The sequence below is a fragment of the Lathamus discolor genome, chromosome 8 (genome assembly GCF_037157495.1).
Source record: "Lathamus discolor isolate bLatDis1 chromosome 8, bLatDis1.hap1, whole genome shotgun sequence".
Lineage (NCBI taxonomy): Eukaryota > Metazoa > Chordata > Aves > Psittaciformes > Psittacidae > Lathamus > Lathamus discolor.
The window spans coordinates 19,847,215-19,866,608 of NC_088891.1; the positions used below are offsets into that span (position 1 = coordinate 19,847,215).

The window sequence follows — 19,394 nt, forward strand, 5'->3', positions numbered from 1 at the left end:
AATTATCCCAGGGCTGAAAAGACTTCAGCTCATTAGAGTGCCAGGCAGCCGGCCTTATTTGGCTGTGCGCTGCAATCCCTGCTCTGCCCGTGCATGCAGCCACGCACTGGTCCCTGCTGGGCCACATCCACTGCAGGGCCCAACTCACAGACCTCCCCCAGGCCAAATCCTGCCTTTACCAGCAGAGGGGCAGCAGCTGGAGCTGCTGGGAACGATGTGCTGTCGGTGGCTAAAATATAAGCAAGGAGGTGATAGATGAAGGAAGCAAAATCTGCATGGTGCTAGAGTGGAGGCAAGCCGACTTGCGTAAAATTAAAGGCTAGGCACACCTCACATGTTATTAGTTCTCAGCTAAATTTAAATCCGTGATAAATACAATCCCTGACAAAAACATCTGTAATCTTAATAGCCAGAGCCACAGACGAGCTTTGGATGTAAGACAATGAATAAGCTGAGAAATTCTGAGCTAAGATGAGCTTTAAATCACTTTTGGTTCTCATTCACCTCTGCTGTTTCAGAGAGGATATTTGTGCCTCAAGGTGAGGCAGATATTAAGAGATGCCCTTCTAAAACCAGCTCGAATGGTGACTTTTGTGTGAGCTGGGGTCAACCACCTACACGTGGCTTTACAGGGACTGTCATGCTGAACCCCACCAGCACAGCAGCCAACCTCAGCCCAAAGGCAGGGCTCCTTTCAGCTATCCCATGTCTGCCACCACACAGTGCCCTGTGCTGGGCTGCTTTGGGTGGGCTTGGACGACTGGGCTTGGTGTCACTGGAGGGAGCAGGGAGACCATGGTGGCTGCAGGAAGCTAGGACGGGACCAAGACCAAGCACCACCAAGGGCTTTCAAAATGAAACCCTCACAGCTTTACCCTGCGAAGGAACCATGGAAAAGGTCTGAGCACCCCTGCAGGGTGCCCGGCCATGGCCCCAGCAGGTGCTGCCAGGCAGGATCAGACCCCATCTCTCTCCCACAGCCCAGGGAGCGCTGCAGCCTCTGGCGTGAACGTGCCTCTCGTTCTTCACATTAAAAAGGAGCATCAATAAAAGAAGAACCAGCTCTCAACTCACTGCCTTTAGGCAACACAAACCAGTGCAGACCAAAGCAGAAGTGCTCCAAGCCCTGGCACCCTCGGACCCATCCTCACCGCCTGGGGACCACAGCTCCAAATCCAGCCTGGTGGCACAGATGGGCAAGCTGGAGCCACGCTGCCTTGGAGCTAAATGCAGCAGGACCTGCTGCGTGTCTCCGGCTGGGCTCAGCACTGGGAAGAAAGATGCTATTCTGGGCCTGTGCCTGCAAATGGAGCCTGGGGCCAGCCTGGAGCGCTGACATGCATGGGATTTGCTCCATTGCGATGGGCACAGAGGAATGGACAGCAAACCCACCAGCACTGCTGCTGCCCTCCTGCCCCAAGGGTGGCTGTGCCCTGTGCTGTCACCACTGTCCCTGCCCCTCTGGGGTGCCCAGCGCCCCTCAGCACCGCGCGACAGCGAGCCAGCGGCACAGAGCCCTGAGTCAGCACTAACCCCACCTGGCAGCCACAAATCACAGTGTGCGAGACAGGCACCCTTGAACCAGATGCTTTGGAGAACATCAAACGACAGCAGGCGATCTAGGATGAAGCAAACCACATCCCTGGTGTGGGGGGGCCTGTGGGGCTGGGGGAGCAAGTGTCCATCTGTCCATCCTGCACCCCATCTCTGTCCTGCTGGCTCCAACTGAGCTGCCAAGGCACCGCGCTCGGAGTCAGGGCTCCGTCTCCTCCGAGCTGCTCCAGCTAAATCAGATTTTATTGAACCTGACTACATTTTAGAGATAAAGACTCCAGGTTTACAAATAAATATTTAACAACCCTTCCTGCTGCTAAAAGAGTTGCTTTTCCAGAGCCTGGGCTCCACACTAAGCGTTCCTGGAGCTATCTGCAAAGCAGCAAAACAAAGGGAGGAGCTTTAATTTGCCGAACACGTTTGTGCCCATTTCCTCCTCTCTCCATCATCCCCCTGTGCCCCACATGCATTTGTGGGCCCTTTTGCTTTGTATCTCCTTCCTCCCCACCCCGCCTGCTCCCTGCTCCTCCTCTTTTCCCACCCATCATCCATGGGGAGCACGGCTCCAGGGATGGTCAGGGCTGGCTGGGAGCAGGGGCTAAAGCACATGGGGCAGTTTCCCTCCTGGGACCATGCTGCTTCATGTGGCTAAGAACAACTCAACGAGGGAGAGCCTAAAGGAAGCCCTGAGCACTGCTGGGGGTGACTGGAGGCACAGCACTGGCCTGAGTGATGGGAAGCTGCTGCCACGTTTCCTCTGGGCCTTCATTAACGGATGAGCTGCTAACGAAGGGCATGAGAACAGGCTGCTGAGCACAAAGGGCTGCCCTGTGTGCCGCCCTGGCCCCACATCCTCCAGAAGCAGCACAGGAGGGTGTAAGAATGGCGATGGAACAGGCAGACATTGACAAGGACCCTTTGAGCAGTGCCTTGGTTGTGGTGGGGGGGACACAAGAGCAAGGCAATGGGCCATGGCGAGGAGCCCACCCCAGACCCCAGTGTGGGGTCACCACTGCAGTCACCACATGGAGGTGTGAGTCCAGCCCCAGCCTTTGCTCTGCCTTCCCAGGGATCTGCTTTCAGCGGCTCCGCGACAGGAGCCTGGAATAGGTGTGCAGGAACCTGATCTGCTCTGGCAGCTGCTCTGGGGCTGTAAGAGAGCACCAAAAAGTATTCAAGATGCAAATCCCCTTCCGGCACTGACACCGCCTGGCTGGCACCAGACCCAGGCGGCAGAGGGCCTGCAGGACTGCCCTCAAAGGTGTTTCCTCGTGGAAAAGGGCCCTTTCCACCCAAAACGTGGGGAGTCATCAGGGAAGCACAGAGCCAAAAAGAAGAGCAGAACAAAGGGGAGGGGATGCACAAGGGGGGAGAAGTGCCTGAACATGGGCTGAGGGGCCAGGATGCAGGATGCTGAAGGCTTCAGCCCAGCTGTCCACTGGTTTAGCTGTGGATGTGCTCGATGCAGGGACAGGTATGTGTGGTGGAGGGACAGCCAGCAATGGCCCAGAGCCAACCTGGAGCGTGGTTTTGAGGCTTGGCAGGCTGGTTACCGGAGCAGGGCGACGGGAGGGAGCTCCCGGTCATCTCTGCAGGACGCTGATGCTCAGAGCAGTTTTTGCTGAGGCTGTTTCTTGCTGCAATCACATCTGTGTGCAAGCTGCTCGCCCTCCTCACACCTTTGCTCCTGCGCTTTTAACGCCTTTTCTCTCTCTTTGGCTGTACATGCTTCAATGCCCCATCAGCAAAGAAAACATCCTGACAAGTGATCAATAAGTAATTGCAAAGGCAGCTGTGGATGCCGGGGGGTGTAAAGCCCTGAGCTAGCAACACATAAATGAGAAGTGTAAGGGCGCAGCACAGTGCGGAGCTCCGGCTCGGAGCCAGCCACGCTCCCTGCTCGTGGGAGATGTCTCCCAAGGGTTGGCCTTGGGAGCTCCAGAATCAGAGATGTTTCATGCTGGGCCAGAGAGGAGCAGGAGGATGCTGTGCGCTGGGATGCCGGGAAGGTCAGGCACAGCTGCTTGAATGGGGCTTCTCCTTTTCCTTCTTTATTTTGGCAAATCTCCTTGGGGTTCCTGTCTCCGTGGCCATGGGGCTGGGCCACCAGCACGGTGTAGGTGTTCACCCAGCTCAGACGCATTTGAGTGATGAACCAGCGCTGGGTAGAGGACACTTCAGTACAGCAGGAGGGTCTCTCTAGATGTTTTTCCCTCCCTGTCTGTAGCAGTGAAAGGAGGATGGAAAAACTCTGGGCTCTTCTGAGGGCTATGGAAACATTTGCAGTGGAGAGGTGAAAGAGAGGTCTGCCCAGTGCGTGTCTTCTGTCAGAGCCGCCGGGGTCACGATGACATTGTGAAGGCATCCCCTGCTCTCCAGCTCCATGGCCATCGCGGCGGGGTGAGGTGGTAGGTGCTGGGCTGCAGGATGGTGCCCAGGGCAGGTCGCACATGGCTCGGTGCTGCTGACTCAGGCAGCACGCAGCTGCACGGTGCCGGTGCTGAGCCCTGCGCTGGGTCAGGGGCAGGACACCACCTCCTCCAGCACAGAGCAGCTGGTACAAAGTCACCCCACGGCCAGAGCGTGTTTCCTCCCAGTCAGGAGCAGATGGCGGCGATGTACGGGATCGCCTCCATGGCTGGTCCGGTGGCATCGCGCTGCCCCAGACCCAGACACCAGCCCCGAGGTGCTACCAGGCAGAGCCGCTGTAACCCCAATGGGATCTGGATACCCCAATGTGGTATCACCCCAAATACCACACCTGGGGGCACCACGAAGGGCCTGATGAGGAGCTGTGTGGCACAAACTGCTCCCTCCCCAGTGCTCCCTACCTGTGGACATCCCGTCCCCTCCAGCCACCAGCCTCTGCCTAAAGGGCTCTGCAGTGCCCTGGAGCTCTGCTCAGTGCCTGGAGCAGGGATAGGGCACTCCTCAGCTCCAGCAGCAGAAAAACAGGGACACAAGTGGAAAAGGGGAGCAGCCCTGGTGTACCTCCTGTACCCAGGGCTGGCTCAGCAGGAGACCGAATGCCAAGCCAGCCTGACACCCAGGCCCAAGAGCAACCTTACTCCACCATAAGAACCATGAGGGGCCATCACTGAAGCTTTGTGATGTGACTCCCTCTAATAGCCACAATTCCAAGCCGCTGTGTCCCCAGCACTGGTTTGAAGGTGGAAAGCCAGATCAACGTCCCAAATGCCACACAAACAGCACCAGTGAGCGCATCCTGAGCCTGCAGCGCTACAGAGCAGCGCTGCTGTAGGGAATGCTCCCATTCCTTAAGCTGAAGTTTAGACTGTACTTACAGCCCCACATCAGTCCCCAGCCATATCCCTTGAACACCCCTACAACCAGCGCAGGATACCTAGAGAAGAGCTGCTCCAGAGCGCTGCGTCTTCCCTTGGAAACCTTGGGGATAACAGCAGGAGGACTCGGAGCACATAAACCCAGCGGCTCTGCTGACTCCAGGGGAACCTCCTGATTTACCTCCCTTTCGGACCGGCCCTGGTATTTTTATACCGCTGCCTAAAATAAGTGGCCTGGGACGCCTCTTGGGAGAGGCCGACTGCAGCGCAGCCCAGCGAGGATGGCTCTGGGATAACCCACCAGTGGGACGAGCTGCATGGGGCAGTGAGGGCATGTGTGTGCCCTACAGCCAGCACCAATGGTCCCATGGGTGGCATTGCCAGAGCTGTCCCTGCCCCATCTCCCACAGGACACAGGGGCAGAGGGTGGTGGGCTCAGGCAAGGCTTCCAAGGAGCTGCAAGAGACGAAAGCACTGGTCCTCTCCATCCACCTCCTTTCCTGCTCCCTCCTCAAGCCAAATCTGTCTCTTCCCCCCTCTCCTCCCAGTTATGATGAAGTTTTGTTCACATAATAACAAATCCAGTGCCACAGGAATTCCAGGAAGAGGGAAGTGGGGAAAAAAGGGAGCCAAGGAGAACATGAGCGATGGCAAACGTGGAGAGAAGATTCCTCTTCCTGGCCTGGCTTTCTCTGCTGGTTTTACATGTATAATTCTTTTTTCTTTTCCCCTTCCTTGCTTGTTTGATTTCTGCATTATTTATAGCTTGTCTTCAGGGCCTGTATTTGCTGTTATTGTTTCATTCAACAATAAAATAGATTAGATAAAAACCAACTGTGCTGAGCCACGGCTGTGCCCGCCTGTCCTGCAGCCAGTGAGCCCATGATGCTGGGCAGAGCGGGTGCGAGGCAGTGCCAGCCAGCCAGCGATGGGGGCCACCACCTCGCCAGCCCTTCCTAGCCCAAACTCTCTGTGGAATGTCAGGATATGGTCAGGATTTGGGCTCTACACACTGCCAGCCCTGCTGATACATGTCCCGTGCACGTATAGGAGCTGCGCATAGAGCTCCTGGTGTGCTGGTACCACCCCCCCCACCTGAAAAAACAAGAAGGAAAAGGTAGGAAATGCTGGTTGAGAGGGGAAAGCTGGAAACTGGGATTGTTTAGGGCAATTCCATGCAATCCAAGGCAGTGATTTCACTAGCAAGGGGTACTTCCCTGTGAAGCAGAGGCAAAAAGCACAATCAGTTTAATGCCTGCGGTAAGGGGTGTCAGCACGCTGGCAGCCTCAGGGTGCTGTGCTGTTCACCAGCCTCCTGTCTTCCAGTGGGCAGCTCCATCCTGTGGGCATGGAGAAGGAGGAGGGACCCACCATGGGAACGGAGCGGTTCCCCACTGCCCTCAATGGAGGGCTGCTTTGGGCTGGTTTTGTTGTGTTTTGCTTGAGCTGAAAGAGATGCTTTCCGCCCCTTCCTCCTCCTCTCCAGCGATGCTGATAATAACACAGAGCCTGCACGCTGGGCTGTGTGCGAGAACAAAAGTAATCACGGGGAAATACAGTGCATAGGAATTAAATCGGAAATGCAAGGCCAGGGTTTCCATTTCGGTTCAGCTTCTGTATCATTTCCCATTGAAAAGGATAAACAGGCTGAGCACAAATCAATTTAATGGCAGCACCTAATGGCAGCGCAATTCCATGTTTCCCGGAGCAAATCGTAGCTCAAGCCCAAAGCGGCCACACAATCCACAGCTCCGGGGCATGGCCACGGAATGGCACAGCCCCAGGATCCCCGCTGCTGCTGGAGCAGTGCTGAAATAACCTGGTTCACCGGAGCACAACAGGGCTGGGGCCCCTCTCCAGGCCTGAGGATGCTGGTGGGCTCTTCCCTGCCCTATTCCCAGCAGGAAAGAGGCATCCCTTTGCGTGTCGCTCCCATCCGTGAGGTCCTGGAGCAGACCCAGACCCAGCCTGCAGAGCTGTGCCAGGCTCCCCGCCATGGGCCAGAGAAGGAGGTTTTGATGCTGCTCAAGAACTATGGCCCCAGTTCCCTCCCTTCACCTGGCTCCTGCACAGCATGCTCAGTTAAAGCACAGCTGCCATTCAGTTCTTCCACCTGATCCTCATTCCTGTGCCTTGCTCAGTTGTACCACAGCATTGCTGGCACAGAATCATAGAATAGTTAGGGTTGGAAAGGACCTCACGATCATCTAGTTCCAACCCCCCTGCCACGGGCAGGGACACCTCACACTAAAAAGAAGCGAGCTGCCAGGCCACTGCTCACCCATCATATACCCCCTGGCTCCCATTTTGGGTTAGATCCCATTAATCTGTCTATGACTGCTCCCAATCTAAAGGGGCTGCGGGGAAAGGCTGGGATCAGGTAGGGGAGAGAGAGAGGTTTGCCTGTGCCTGGTTAAGAGCCTTTGCAAGCACTCAGGCTTTGCTCGCCACCCCCAGGTTGCCTCCGAGGTCTAAATCAGTTGTTTCCCATTTCACACTCGACATCTCAAATCCAAACGAAGAGCTGAAAGAATAGATCACGTCAAAATATTTCTGCTTCTCCCTCCTACGAGAATTCCCCATCAGAGACCAATCCAATTAAGGTGCTGGTTATGAAATTAACCATAATTACACGAGCGATATTTAATGTTTTGCATTCTGATGAAGAAACAGAATGGAAATGACAAAAAAACCCACTCCGACAACAAGTGGGTCCTACTGAGATAATGGCGAGCAATGTGGGGTGATGGGGAACGCAGCAGCGAGGGTGGCAGAGGCACCAGGGGAAGCAGCAGCAAGGGCAGGGGTGAGTGCTCCCTGGCACGTCCCCTGGGAGCAGTGCCCTGTGTGTCCCCAGAGCAGGGCTCAGCCCAGCCTGGTGGCTCCAGCAGCTATTTTGCCATCTGAGCACCACTGGGGTCATAGGAACCGTGCCCTGGGAGGCACATCCCGGCCCTGCACCTCCTCACCCCCTGCAGGGACCCTCTGGGACCGTGCCCACCTCAGGACACCAACCCTAGCCCTGAGACAAGGGACACATGGGCTGCGGTGGGGAAAGCCTTTGGCCTCTGACCAGGACGTGTGTGTGTGCCTCTGGAGCCTGGGAGAGTCACATCCACGTGTGGACCTGTGGCCCCTGCAGGATGCTGTGGGCGCTGGAAGACTCACTGGCTTATGGAAAACATCGTGGAAGAAAACATGCAGGACAGTTAAACAGGAGCCATGTATGTGCCTATAACCAGCAGAATGAGTGAAACCAAGCCGAGCTCCCTGGCTTCTACAACACGGATGCTGACCTGCTGCCTAGCCTGGTCCTGTGCTCCATTCGGAGATGTCTGGGTGGGGTATGGGGCTGTGGAGGGCAAGGGATGATGGCCGAGGTGTTGGCGATGCCAGAGGGAGGACTGAGCCTCTGGTGAGGCTCACGGCAGGGCCCCCCCAGCACGGCCATGCTGCTGCCAGTGCATCAATGACCCTGCATCCCCTCGCAGGGCAAGGTGGGTTCTGTCTGTCACCCCCCACTGCTGGGAGCCACCCGGGTCTCACCCCAGCACAGCCCTTGGCTCCAGGGCTGTGGGCCCTGCTGCTCTCAGGGATGGAGGGAGCCTAAGGAGGGCCAGGACCTGTGTCACTCAGCAGCACTTACTCAGCTGACCAGGTCACGCTGACAATTAACTCGGACACAGGCGCCTCAGTGTGACCCGGCTGTGCTGGCGGGCAGAGGCCACGCTGTGCTGCTGACAGCGCCGGGGTCCTGCCCTTCCCGAGCCAGTCCCGCTCCTCTCCCTGCCCGCATCGCCCTGTCCCAACGGCTGCAGGCTCCAGCGGGCTGTAGGACGTGTCCCCAGCGGGGTCACAGGGAGCCGGGGCACGTGGCAGAGGCACGGAGATCTCTCTCCATGCAGCCATTCCGCTCTGCAAGCTCCAATTCTTACTCCCCTGGATGGAGAGAGAGAAGGGGATAAAAAATAGACTCGGAAGAAAATTGAGGCCGTGGCCTTCAGTTGGTTTCTGCCTTTATTTTTCTCGGGTTGTTTGATTTGAGTTAAGCGTTTGCAGCCCTCTTCTCTCCCATCCCAGCCTCCCCTGCTACCTAATGAGCTCTTCTGGCTCTTTTCCCACCAAAAGCCATTTCTGCTCATGCTAGGATAAGCCCTGCTCCCTTCCCTTCAGCAGAGAACGGAGGAGAGCTGCTGACTCAGTGACTGGATGTGTTCACCCTCCCTCGCCATGCTCCGGGCACCACCGGCTCTGCCCTCCTCTCACCAGCCCCAAACTACTGCCATGGTGCTGAGCACAAAGCAGGAGTACGGGGACACGGAGCTCACGTTGGCCTGTGCCAAGCAAGGAGAGGCAATGTGAGCCAACAGCACCACTTGCATCCACCCCAGCACCGGCACGGCCCGAGCAGACTGCCCCAGGGGCCGCAGCCAAGGGGGGGACATGGAGAAGAGTCTCCAGCAGCTTCCACACCTGAAGTTTGGCAAAAGACCTGCTGGAGCCGCATTGTCCACCAGGGCATCCACAGAGATGTGCGTGCCCATCGCAAGCACATCGTCCCCTGCCTCGAGGGGTGACACAGATGTCACCCAGTGTCACCCCAGCACCCAACACATGGTGGAACCGCAACAGGTTTGGTTGAGCTTTGTAATTCAGCAATTCCACTATAATCACACTGCAGTTGTGGCGGTGTTATAATGGGATTTCTCAAGCCCTGGAATAAAACTTGAAGTTACAGGATTTTATACTTGTTACATACATCAAGCAATATAAACTTCAGCATCATTACAGTGACTGTATTAAGTAGGAGACTCAAGGAACAATAAGTCATTCAGTCATGCTGTTAACCTTTCAGTGATATGAAACAGTGGTAATTAGAGGTATCACAGAGTAATTACGTTATAGGTGTAGAGTAACTGCAGCATGGTTCAGCATTACAGAACTATAACCATTTGTTTTGCAATTAAACCCTCCACAAAAAGGCTTGGAAAACCTGACTCTTCCCCAGGTGCTGCGTTCCCCAGCTCCGGCATCTGCTCCAGCCGCTCCTTGCCCATCCCATGGGAGTCTCAGTGAAAGCCGGGGCTGCCCAAGCAGCCGGTGCCCCTGCCACAGCCCTGCCAGCACCGAGGTGGCGGGGGGCTACAGCCCAGGGAGGAGGAGAAGCCCCTTCTCCTCCATGTTATTAAGGCACCGAGCCAACGTGCTCCAGGAGGGAGCCCGGAGCCGCACAGAGGGAACGGCAAGGGGGCTGTGGTGCTGGCGTGGGGCAGCGCGGGCAGCCCTGGCAGGGTCCCTGCAGCCCCGTGCAGAGCCACAGCCCCACGGCCATCTCCAGCAGGGGTGCAGGTCAGGCGAGGGCTGCTGCAAGTGGCAGAGCAGCGAGCAGAGGGTTAAGGCTGGCGGGAGGCTGGGATGGGGATGTGGAAGGGATTTCATTGCAGAGCCCGGCGCCGGTAGGTGGTGCAGGGGAAGGGGAGACGGAGGGAGAAGGGGATCTGTGGAGTGGGGCTGCTCCTGGGCATGCCCGAACTGCTCTGTCCCTGCGGGCAGAGACCCCCGCATGGGCTGGGGGCTGTCAGCGGTGCCTGCCGCAGGCCAGCACGGAGGGTCTCTTGTTGGAAAGGGTGTTTGCTGTGGATGGCAACTGCTCGGGCGGGAGCGACAGGCAGAGAGAGGCAGCAGAGCCCGGGCTTCACCAACCAGCATCCCGCACGCACCCGCGGAGGGGGGACCTGGTCCCACCCGTGCCCACACTCACCCGCTGTCCCTCCCGCCTACTGCACACCGCTTTCACAGCACCCACACTCCCATTTCTCCTGCGAGGCGGCACCTCCAGCCCCTGGAGCAAACCGTGCCTCTGCCCTCGGCTCGCACTATTTATACACCCAAGGTGAAAAACCCAATAACCTACACACGCTATCAGAGAGCAACAAGCAACGGCACTGCCCGGGAGGGCTCCCGAAGCCCTTCTGGCCAGCAGGCTCCGGAGCATCCCTGCAATCCTGGCTGCCTGAGAAGTCCCTTCCACATTAACCCCTTCTGTTTTCTGACAGACACAAACCGAGGGCTGAGCCGCCGCTGGCAGCCTGACGCGCCCCCCCCCCCCCCCCCCAGCATCTCCTGCTCTCTGTGTGGGGCTGAGCCCAAGTGGGGGGACCCTTCAGGGTCCCCAGAACTCCTCTGGAACCTGAGGGATCAACCCACCCAGCAGGAACTCCCCACGGCCCCCGACTCACCTACCTCCAGGCCGGGGGGCTGGTGATAGAGAGGTGAGCCCCTGCCATAGAAAATCACCCCCCCATGGCTCCTGCCTTCCGCTCGGTCACTCGGAGCTCTCCCTGCCCGTATTTAACCCTCCGCGTTTCTGCCTTGGGGATAGGCAGAGGGACGATTCCTCCTCTTGAATTAACCCTCGCTGGTTGGGGGAGCTGGGCACTGCCTGCTTGAGGCTGATCTCGCTGCTCCCCAGGCAGCGCTGTCCCGGCCATACCCCACCGGAATTGTAATCTGCTCCAGACCCGCTAACTCATCTGCTTAACTGCCAGGGGAGGAGGAGAGAGCTCCCACATCAGGATGCAGCTCTGCGCTCAGCGCCACCGAGCCCCAGCCCTTCACCGGGCGAGTCAGCCCCGGGGTGGGGGGGGCCGGGACCCCAGCCCCGGGTGGCTGGAAGCTGCCGATTCCCGCAGGTACTGGAGCAAGGCAGGGAGCCGGGCAGGGCATCAGCAGAGGGAAGCCGCCCGGGCAGAGCGGGGCCGGAGCAGCCCCCGGCGGGGATGGAAGGCTCCAGGCTCCGGGGCACACGTTCGCCTCCAGCCCCACGCCCCGCTACCCCTCCGCGCCCGGCGGTGCCCGCTCCGCTCCCCGCCACCCGGCCCCGCTCCCGCACACACGCACCGGCCGTGCCCTCTCCTGTGCACGCACTAAGTTCCCCCGAGCGCCAGAGCGGGTCCGGCCCGAGGGAGGGGTCGAGGACGGACACCCCCCCCCCCCCCCCGCCGGCTCTCCCGCACCGCCGGTACCGCCAGCCGCGGTGCCCCCCGCCCCAGCACCCCCGTCTCGCTCACCTGCATCTCATTCTCGCCGGCGATCTCCTTCGGTCAGAAATGGCATCTCCCCTGGCCGCCCCCCCGCCAAACCCTCCACCTGCAGTAACGCAGCTCCCCCTCTCCGCAGCGACAGCTCGAGAGGAGGCGGCGGCGCTCCCGGGTCCGAGCCGCTTCCCCCCCGCCAGTCCCGACCCTCGGTCCGGGCGCGGGGCCGCCCTAGGGACGCTCGGTCAGCGGCTGCCTCCGCTCCGCACCCGCCGTGCGGGGGGCGGCGGCGGCGCTGCGGGGCGGCGGTGGCGGTGGCGGCATCGCCCCAGCGCGCTTGGCACGGCCCGGGCTCCGCTCGCCCGCTGCCGCCGGCCGGGTCTGCCGCGGCGGGGCCGGGCTGGGAGCCGCCGCCGCGCCGGCCCCCGCCTCCCCTCCGGGAGGAGCCGCCGGCGGGCGCGGGGCGGTGCGGGCACGGGAGCGGCGGCGGCAGCGCCAGTCCCCTCCTCCCGCCGCCTCCCCCGCTCCAGCGCGGCGAGGGGCGGCCCCGGGGGTGCGGGACGGGGCTCCCCGCGCACCGCGACCGGCGGTACCGGGGCTGGGGGCCCCCGGCTCCCCGCGCAGCCCCTGTCCCCCGCCCCGCGCTGCTCGCAGGGGCTGCGCCGGAGGAGTGCTGCCGCCGGTCGCCCTTGGTTCAGCGCCCAGCCCTGCATGCGCCGGCCGAGGGAAGGCGCCGGGCTGCCCGGGGCAGTTCAGAGCGCTCCAGCCCGCAGAAGATACCTCCGCAAAGCGTTTTGCGCCTCTGGGTTTCACTGGCACCCCATCCCCGCCCCGACACACGGGAGGAAAAGGGCTGTGAGGGGCCAACACTTCTGATCTGGGCCCTAGTGATCCCAAACGCCTCCTTGGGGGCTTGGTGCGTGCTGAGCTGGTGGCATCTCATTCAGGGCTAAGTGCACGACTTCCGAGCGCTGCCCACTGCTTCACCCCCTTCCATAATGGACACTGATACATCGAGCAGCATTAGCAGACCTGCCCAGCCCTGGCTCTTCCAGCAGCAGCTGGTTTCTCCAGCAATAATGGACACAAACTTTGCTTCGAATGTGCATTTCCCCCCTCCCGCTTCCCCTCAGCAACGCTCTTCCCACTCTGTCTTGCTTCTACCCAGCTGTCCCCTGCCATGGGCCAAACTAGACAGAATCAAGGCAGCTGCACCGGCGCCCTCCACATTGGCACCAGCCCCTTTGTTGAGTCCCATGAGCCTTCCCTTGGACGGCTCTTACAGCCAGTGGGAGCTTTTGAAGAAGATGATGGCTTGGCCTTCCTCCACCAGCCATTAACCAAGCTCAGGGATGGAGATTCCTATGCAGAGCATCCCTCTGGGCAGGCCTCCCTTCCTCCCTCCTGTGAAAGCAGAGCTGCATGCTCACCCCAGCTCCTCCTGTGCAGTGGCATCCTTTCATCCGATGCCCGTGCGTGCCTGCCCTGGAGCACCAGAGCCCAGTGCCTGTCCTGAAATCGTGTCCCTGCATGGGCTACAAGCAAAGGCAGGGTGCAGGCCCCTCTCTGCACTCGCACAGAGCCTGTTGCTTCCCTGGAGCTCCCACTGGAGCGTGTTCTCCTCCTGCCCAGCACATGTAAGCTTCTGAGCGGGGCAGCAGCAAACAAAAGGCAGGCACAGCGAGCTCGCCAGCTGAGGGCTGAATCACTCCAGCTCCCTGCTCCCGCTCGGCATTCCTGCCCGTACCCAGGCTGCCGCCTCTCCTCCCGCGGGCGCAGACCCCGGCTCCCCTGGGGCAAAGGATCTTGGTGGCAATAAAGAGCAGAGGAGTGACGGCGAGGGTGTGAATGCACGGCGTGCTCCGCTCCTCACATCGAGGAAATTCAGCCTGGCCCCTCTCAGTGGTCCTCAGACCTTTACTCAGTGCAAATCGATGCCTCTTATTATGGCTATTTCAGCGATGCCATCGATGTTAATAGCACTTCACGAACACAGACAAAGCTTGCAATCTGAATGCGGCCAGGAAAAAAACACAGAGGACAAAAGACAGGCTAAGAGCTCTGAATGCTGTTTCTAATGCTTCCCCCCTCCATGGTTAAAGCCCCAACAAGTGCAGGGCACCGCGTATTCAATGCTGACACTCCAGAGTAATTCCTGGCATTGTCTGCTGTGAGAAGGGGAGATTTCACCTCAGCCCTTCCACAAAGATACGGCGCATCCGCCATGCAAGCGGCACCGGCGGCATGCGAGCGCGATGCTATGCGCTGCCGGGAAGCAGGGGGCCTTCCAAGACCGTCTTTCCCACCTCCGCTCCGCTGGCTGTCCCCACCCGGCGGCGCGGCAGAGGACGGGACTTGCTTGGTGTGCAGAGCAGGGATGAGCTTTTGGGCCGAGACGGCACCTGTGCACGCCCTGCTAGGGACAGGTCCTGCGCAAAACCTGCCTTTTCCGTCACCTCTACGCGTGGTCCCTGACTTGGGCAGAAAGGAAGCATCGCTTCATACCCGCTCTGCCAGCTGGGCACAGGGGTACCAAGGCCCTTATCCACAGTGCCAGGGTTTAAGAGGAGCTGATATGTTCAGTCTCCCCCAGGAGCTCTTTGGGCTTTTCCCTTCCTCCACAAGCAGAGGGGTAACTCTCACCCCACCTCATGGACAACACTTCCTTACCCAACAGCCCCAAGGACACCTCAGGCAAAGGCAGATCCCAGCAGTAACAAACCCTGCTGATCCCAGCAGGAACTGCACTGGCTCCCTCTTGGAGGTCCCAAAGGCTCCCCCATGTCTGCATTTACCGACCTGTCAATCATGAGCTCTGTGCTGGCAGATCCCCTGTGGCCTCCCTGCCCCTAAGTGCTGCTCCAGGACTGGAGCAAGCCATCGGGACAGCTTCCCAGGAGCAAGGCTGAGATCCCCAAGAACCAGTGAGCCCCATGGTTCACCCCACACAGCACTGGAGGCACAGAGCTACCTGGGAATGTCAGATTGTCCCCAGCTCTTCATGGGCCACCACTAGCCAGCATCTCACCACCACAGACAAACTGCCACCAGGACTGAGATCATCCCACATGCAGAGGGTAGCACAGCACGCCCTTAACATATGGTTGATATGAAGGTGAGCAGCAATGCAGCTCAAAGAGGTTAGGTTTATATTGTTACTTGGAAGAACATCATCAATGGGACATTAGGAAAAAGAACAGGATAACTGAGTGCCATCATTCCTGCTTTTGTAGTGGGACATTCAGAGTTAAGGGTGAGCTTACTGTCAATGTCCCTGAGGTGTAGTACAGGTGACAGAGCACTGGGGACATCCAGAAGTACACAACCAAACCTCCCTGGAAGCGCTGCCCTCTCCTGCCCCACTAACAGCCCCTATCTATTTGCAGCTTCACCCCCTTCTCCCAACACCTGGAGACCAACTCCAGCCACTGCGGGAAGCCACAAAGATGCACTCAAGTGGGCCAACCTCCTTCTTGCAGCACTCAGAACAAGGGGCTCCATGCCCCCCAGGCAGCCCCAGGCTGCAGAGCACGCCGCAGGGAGCAGCTCCGCTCACAAGCCCTCCTCAAACATTTTCCTCTTTGAAACCTGCAGGGAGCAGCAAGAACATTTGGGTGTCCATCTGCGGGGGCTCATCCCTCAGCCAGATGCTCCAGCTCTTTGCCACTGCCATCCTCAGATGATAACGGGCTGTGGCAGATGGTTCCCTTCTGTTGGCAGGAGGCAGGAGTTTATCCCTGCTCCGAGCTCCTTCCCAAAGAGGCGGCACCTGCACACATCACAAGGGACCGAGCCCCTTGCCTGGGCAACGGGAGCCAACCTGCCCCTCACTGGGGCTCTTTATCTCCCTTGGTTTTGGTGCACATGTGCAGGAATCCCACAAAGGGTCCAGGAAGAGCTGTGCTGGCAGGAGGGAGATGGATTTTAATTACTCCCATTATTATTATAGCTCCTTTTCTTTCAGATTTTCACACTTTTGTCGTAACAAGCTGAGCTGAGAAAATACATGCAAATGCCAGGCTGAGATAAGATGTACCACATCTTGAAGTACTGCCAGCACCAGCTCTGGGAACACCAGATCGGCTGTCTGCCCCTCCAGCTTCCTCCCTTTGTCAGCAAGGACAGAGAGGGATCGGCACCCGCTCTGCCCCTGCGCACCCAGAGAGGAGGGTGCCTCGCGTCCCCCTGGGCTCCTCCTTCCTGCCCAGTCCTAACCAGTCCTTGGAGAAGGCAGCTGTAACCTCCTGGCTGTAGGGATGGCGATGGAGAGGTGATGCGGGTGGCTGGTGCTGGCCCTGCACAACACAGCCCTCTGCCCGCCTCGGGGCTGCAGCAGGACCTGGGGATGTCTGAAAGCCCCTGGCTGCTGTGGGTGCAGTCACAGGAGAAACGTGCTCCCACATCACACGTGCTTTCTTCCTTGGAGGTGGTGACATTTCGGGGTGCGTGCGGGGGAGTGGGATGAAGGGGCAACACAGGATATTCCTGCTCCCCCGTACCCACAGCCATCTGGATGTGTACTGATGCCTCCTCACAGCAGGCTGAGTCAGTCCAGTGGCTTCTCATTATCAGCTGGAGGGAGTCCAAATCCTGCATTGTACGGCTGCTCCTGAGCGAAATTGAGGATCGTTATCAAGCATCATCATAATGGTTTCTCTCTGTATGTCTTGTACAGCTCCTTGCCCTGGTCAGCTGATTGACTTGGAGCAGAAGGAGGCCATGTACCAAAAATCCCTCAACCACTACTTGGGATTGCTATGGCTGGAGCCATGCAACGTCCCCATTGTGCAGGCCATTGAGGGTGATCCCAGCACTGTCCCCAGCACCGCCTCGCTTGCTGGGAGGCCGCAGCCTCTCCAGCAGCAGCAAACACACAGCCAAGCCCATGTCCAGGCATCTCTGCTCAGCTGAAGCAGTGTGAGAGGCAGGAGATGCCACGCTCGTGCCTTGCCCATCTCAAATCATAACATGACCCCCATGATGCTCCAGAGAACAGGCAGAAAGAGGAGAAAACCTTTCTGGAGCCCCCCTCAAGCGGGTGCTGCTGAAGGGGACATGAGCTGCTGGTGCACAGGGGCTGCCCCAGCTCAGCTCACCCGGGTCTGTGCCAGGGCACTGCCACCACCTCATCGTGTTCAAGCTCAGGGCACAGAAATTAGGTCTTGCTAAGGAAATGCTCTGCTGCAGAGAGGCCACATGTCCTGATGTCAGCCTGACTCAAGTGCCTCATAGCTTCAATGCTCTGTCAAGCAGCCTGAACACGCCACGGGAAGGGCTACAGGAAAAGGCTCTATTAAATTCTTAAGCTCATTGACACATATACAGGAGGTATTAATAATATCAAGCATCTCAGCTGTTGTAGCCCACATCCAGAAGATGAAAGATAATTTCTGGGACAAGGAAGTTATGACAGTGAGAGCTTTTTAACAGCTTGGTGTAAGAATAGGAACCGCACAATGGGACAAAGAGTGATGATTAAAGATCTTCGCACAAAGGAGAGAGGGGCTGGAGACAGCGCAGAGTGTAGAGGACATGAGAGTCGTGTCAGATGCCCACGCAGAGGAAGAAGAAGCTGTGTTGGACAAGGAGGACAGGAAGGTGGTGCGGGATGTCCCGCTGGGGCTGACTCACAGATGCTTGGCAACTAACAGAAAGGGGTCAAGGTGCCTGGGAGGGATGAAACGGGCTCCTCACCTTGAAGTCTAGAAGAGGTTTGCAGCCAGCCTGGCAAGGGGTGCAGGGAAAGGGGATGCTGGGGAGAAGGGAGGGAGCTGAGCTGTGCTGGAGCCTGGGCAAACACATTGGAAGGACAAGGGGTGGTCTGGCATGGGGCGGGCAGAGGAGGGAGCTCTGCTTCCCAGAGGCCAGAGCTGGAGAAGTGGAGGCAGCGGATGCAGCACCCAGCCACCCTCGGAAGTGTAATCATCACTAACATCCTCAGTGTTTCTCTGCGCACATACGTGCTCCCCTAATGTACATGGCACATGTAAACAGCCTCCTAGTGACATTTGCACGCCCAATTACACCTGCGTATCATTGATTTACATGCACAGTTGGAGAGCAATTAAAACACTGGAGCCTGCTTCGCCGTGACCCCACACTGAGGAGGAAGAGGACCCTGGCCTGCTCCCCTACGCCTCGCGCCTTTGGATCTCCCTCCCCTGCAGCAGCGTGCGCGGTGAGCTCGCACCAGTGCCCTCTCCTGCACCGTCTTCATCTGCAGCAGCCCCAAACCCAGCCACAACGTTTGCTGTTTGCTCAACTCCTGTCATAAGTGACTGGCGCCTCTCCAAAAAGGATTAAAAGCAGGGAGTGAGAAACATAAAAGCTATGTAATTATGTGCAAAAAGCCCCTTAATAATTTATAGACGGAGAGGGTAAATATCTTCGTGTGTTATTCAAGTGTAGCTCATTGTCCCGTTTGGCTTATACCCAGAGTGCACGCATCACAGGCTTTATCCGGGAGGCTGTTTTGCCTTTAATACCTTTCATAAATTATTGAATTTATAAAGAGGAAAGCAGGTGTCATGTCACTCCTATAAACAGCTTGTTAGTTAAAACTAACGAAGGTGGGAGCAACAGTTTCCTCTTGCCTTGTCTAGCTCCTCTCCTGCTGCCCCTGCTGTCATCTGCGGTGCGGTGCAGACCCCGAGCCGGGGCAGAGCAGTGGCGTTTGCCTAAAATCCTGAGGTCCCAGGGAAAAACAGGAGCAGTGGCTGCAGAGATGGGCTGGGGCACCCCTGCCCTCTAGCTTTGCGAGAGCTGCTTGTGCCCTTGGTGCAGGCTGAGGACGGCCTGAGCATGGAGAGGAGGAGAGGGTCTCCGGCTCCATCCCCTGCTGTGGCATCATCAAGCCATGGAATCAGCAAGGCTGGAAAAGCCCTTTCAGCTCATCCAGTCCAACCATTGCCCAGCAGTGCCAAGGCCACCACTGCCCCATGGCACTGAGGCCTCATCTCCATGGTGTGTGAACGCTTGCAGGGCCGGTGCCTGCAGCCCTGCCCTGGGCAGCCTGTTCCAATGCCTGAGCACCCTCTGGGGCAGGAATTGTTCCTCAGCTCCATCTAAACCTGCCCTGGTGCAGCTTGAGGCCGGTTCCTCTTGTCCCATCCCTTGTTCCTTGGGAGCAGAGACCGACCTCACCTCACTACAACCTCCTTCCAGCTGAGTCCCTGCCTGGGGGTGCTCTCACCACATCACCCATGTTCCTCCCCATCTCCATCAGAGCAGGGCCAAGCTGCAAAGGCTGCTCCCGAGTGCAGGGATTTGGTTGCAGGCTGGGTGGGGGAAGCACAGCACCTCCCTGGGCTTTTTGCTGAGCGAGGCAGGGTGTTAGAAGGCCGCTTCTAAAAACAGCCGACGTGCGACTGAGTCAGGCAGCGCGCATCTGCGCGAGGGAGGCAGCCCGAGCGCCCGCGCACAGGAAAGCCAATGTGCAAGAGCACCCACACAGCCTCCCCGACCCATCCAGCCCATGCAGACCCCCCCCCCCCCCCAT

At 58.5% G+C, this 19,394-nt stretch overlaps 1 protein-coding gene across 2 annotated transcripts in view; it reads right to left on the reverse strand.

Moving 5' to 3' along the window:
- The window catches only part of LINGO1 (leucine rich repeat and Ig domain containing 1), a 65,955-nt gene that overhangs the window by 4,258 nt on the left and 42,303 nt on the right, over positions 1-19,394 (reverse strand). The window contains exon 1 of one of the 2 annotated variants that reach the window (XM_065688392.1): positions 11,930-12,250. The exons of the other annotated variant lie outside the window; for it this stretch is intronic. Within the exon in view, the coding sequence (XP_065544464.1) occupies positions 11,930-11,935 (6 nt within the window). The 5' untranslated portion in view covers positions 11,936-12,250. Of the gene's footprint in view, positions 1-11,929; positions 12,251-19,394 lie in introns of those variants that run through there. 2 annotated transcript variants of the gene reach the window in all.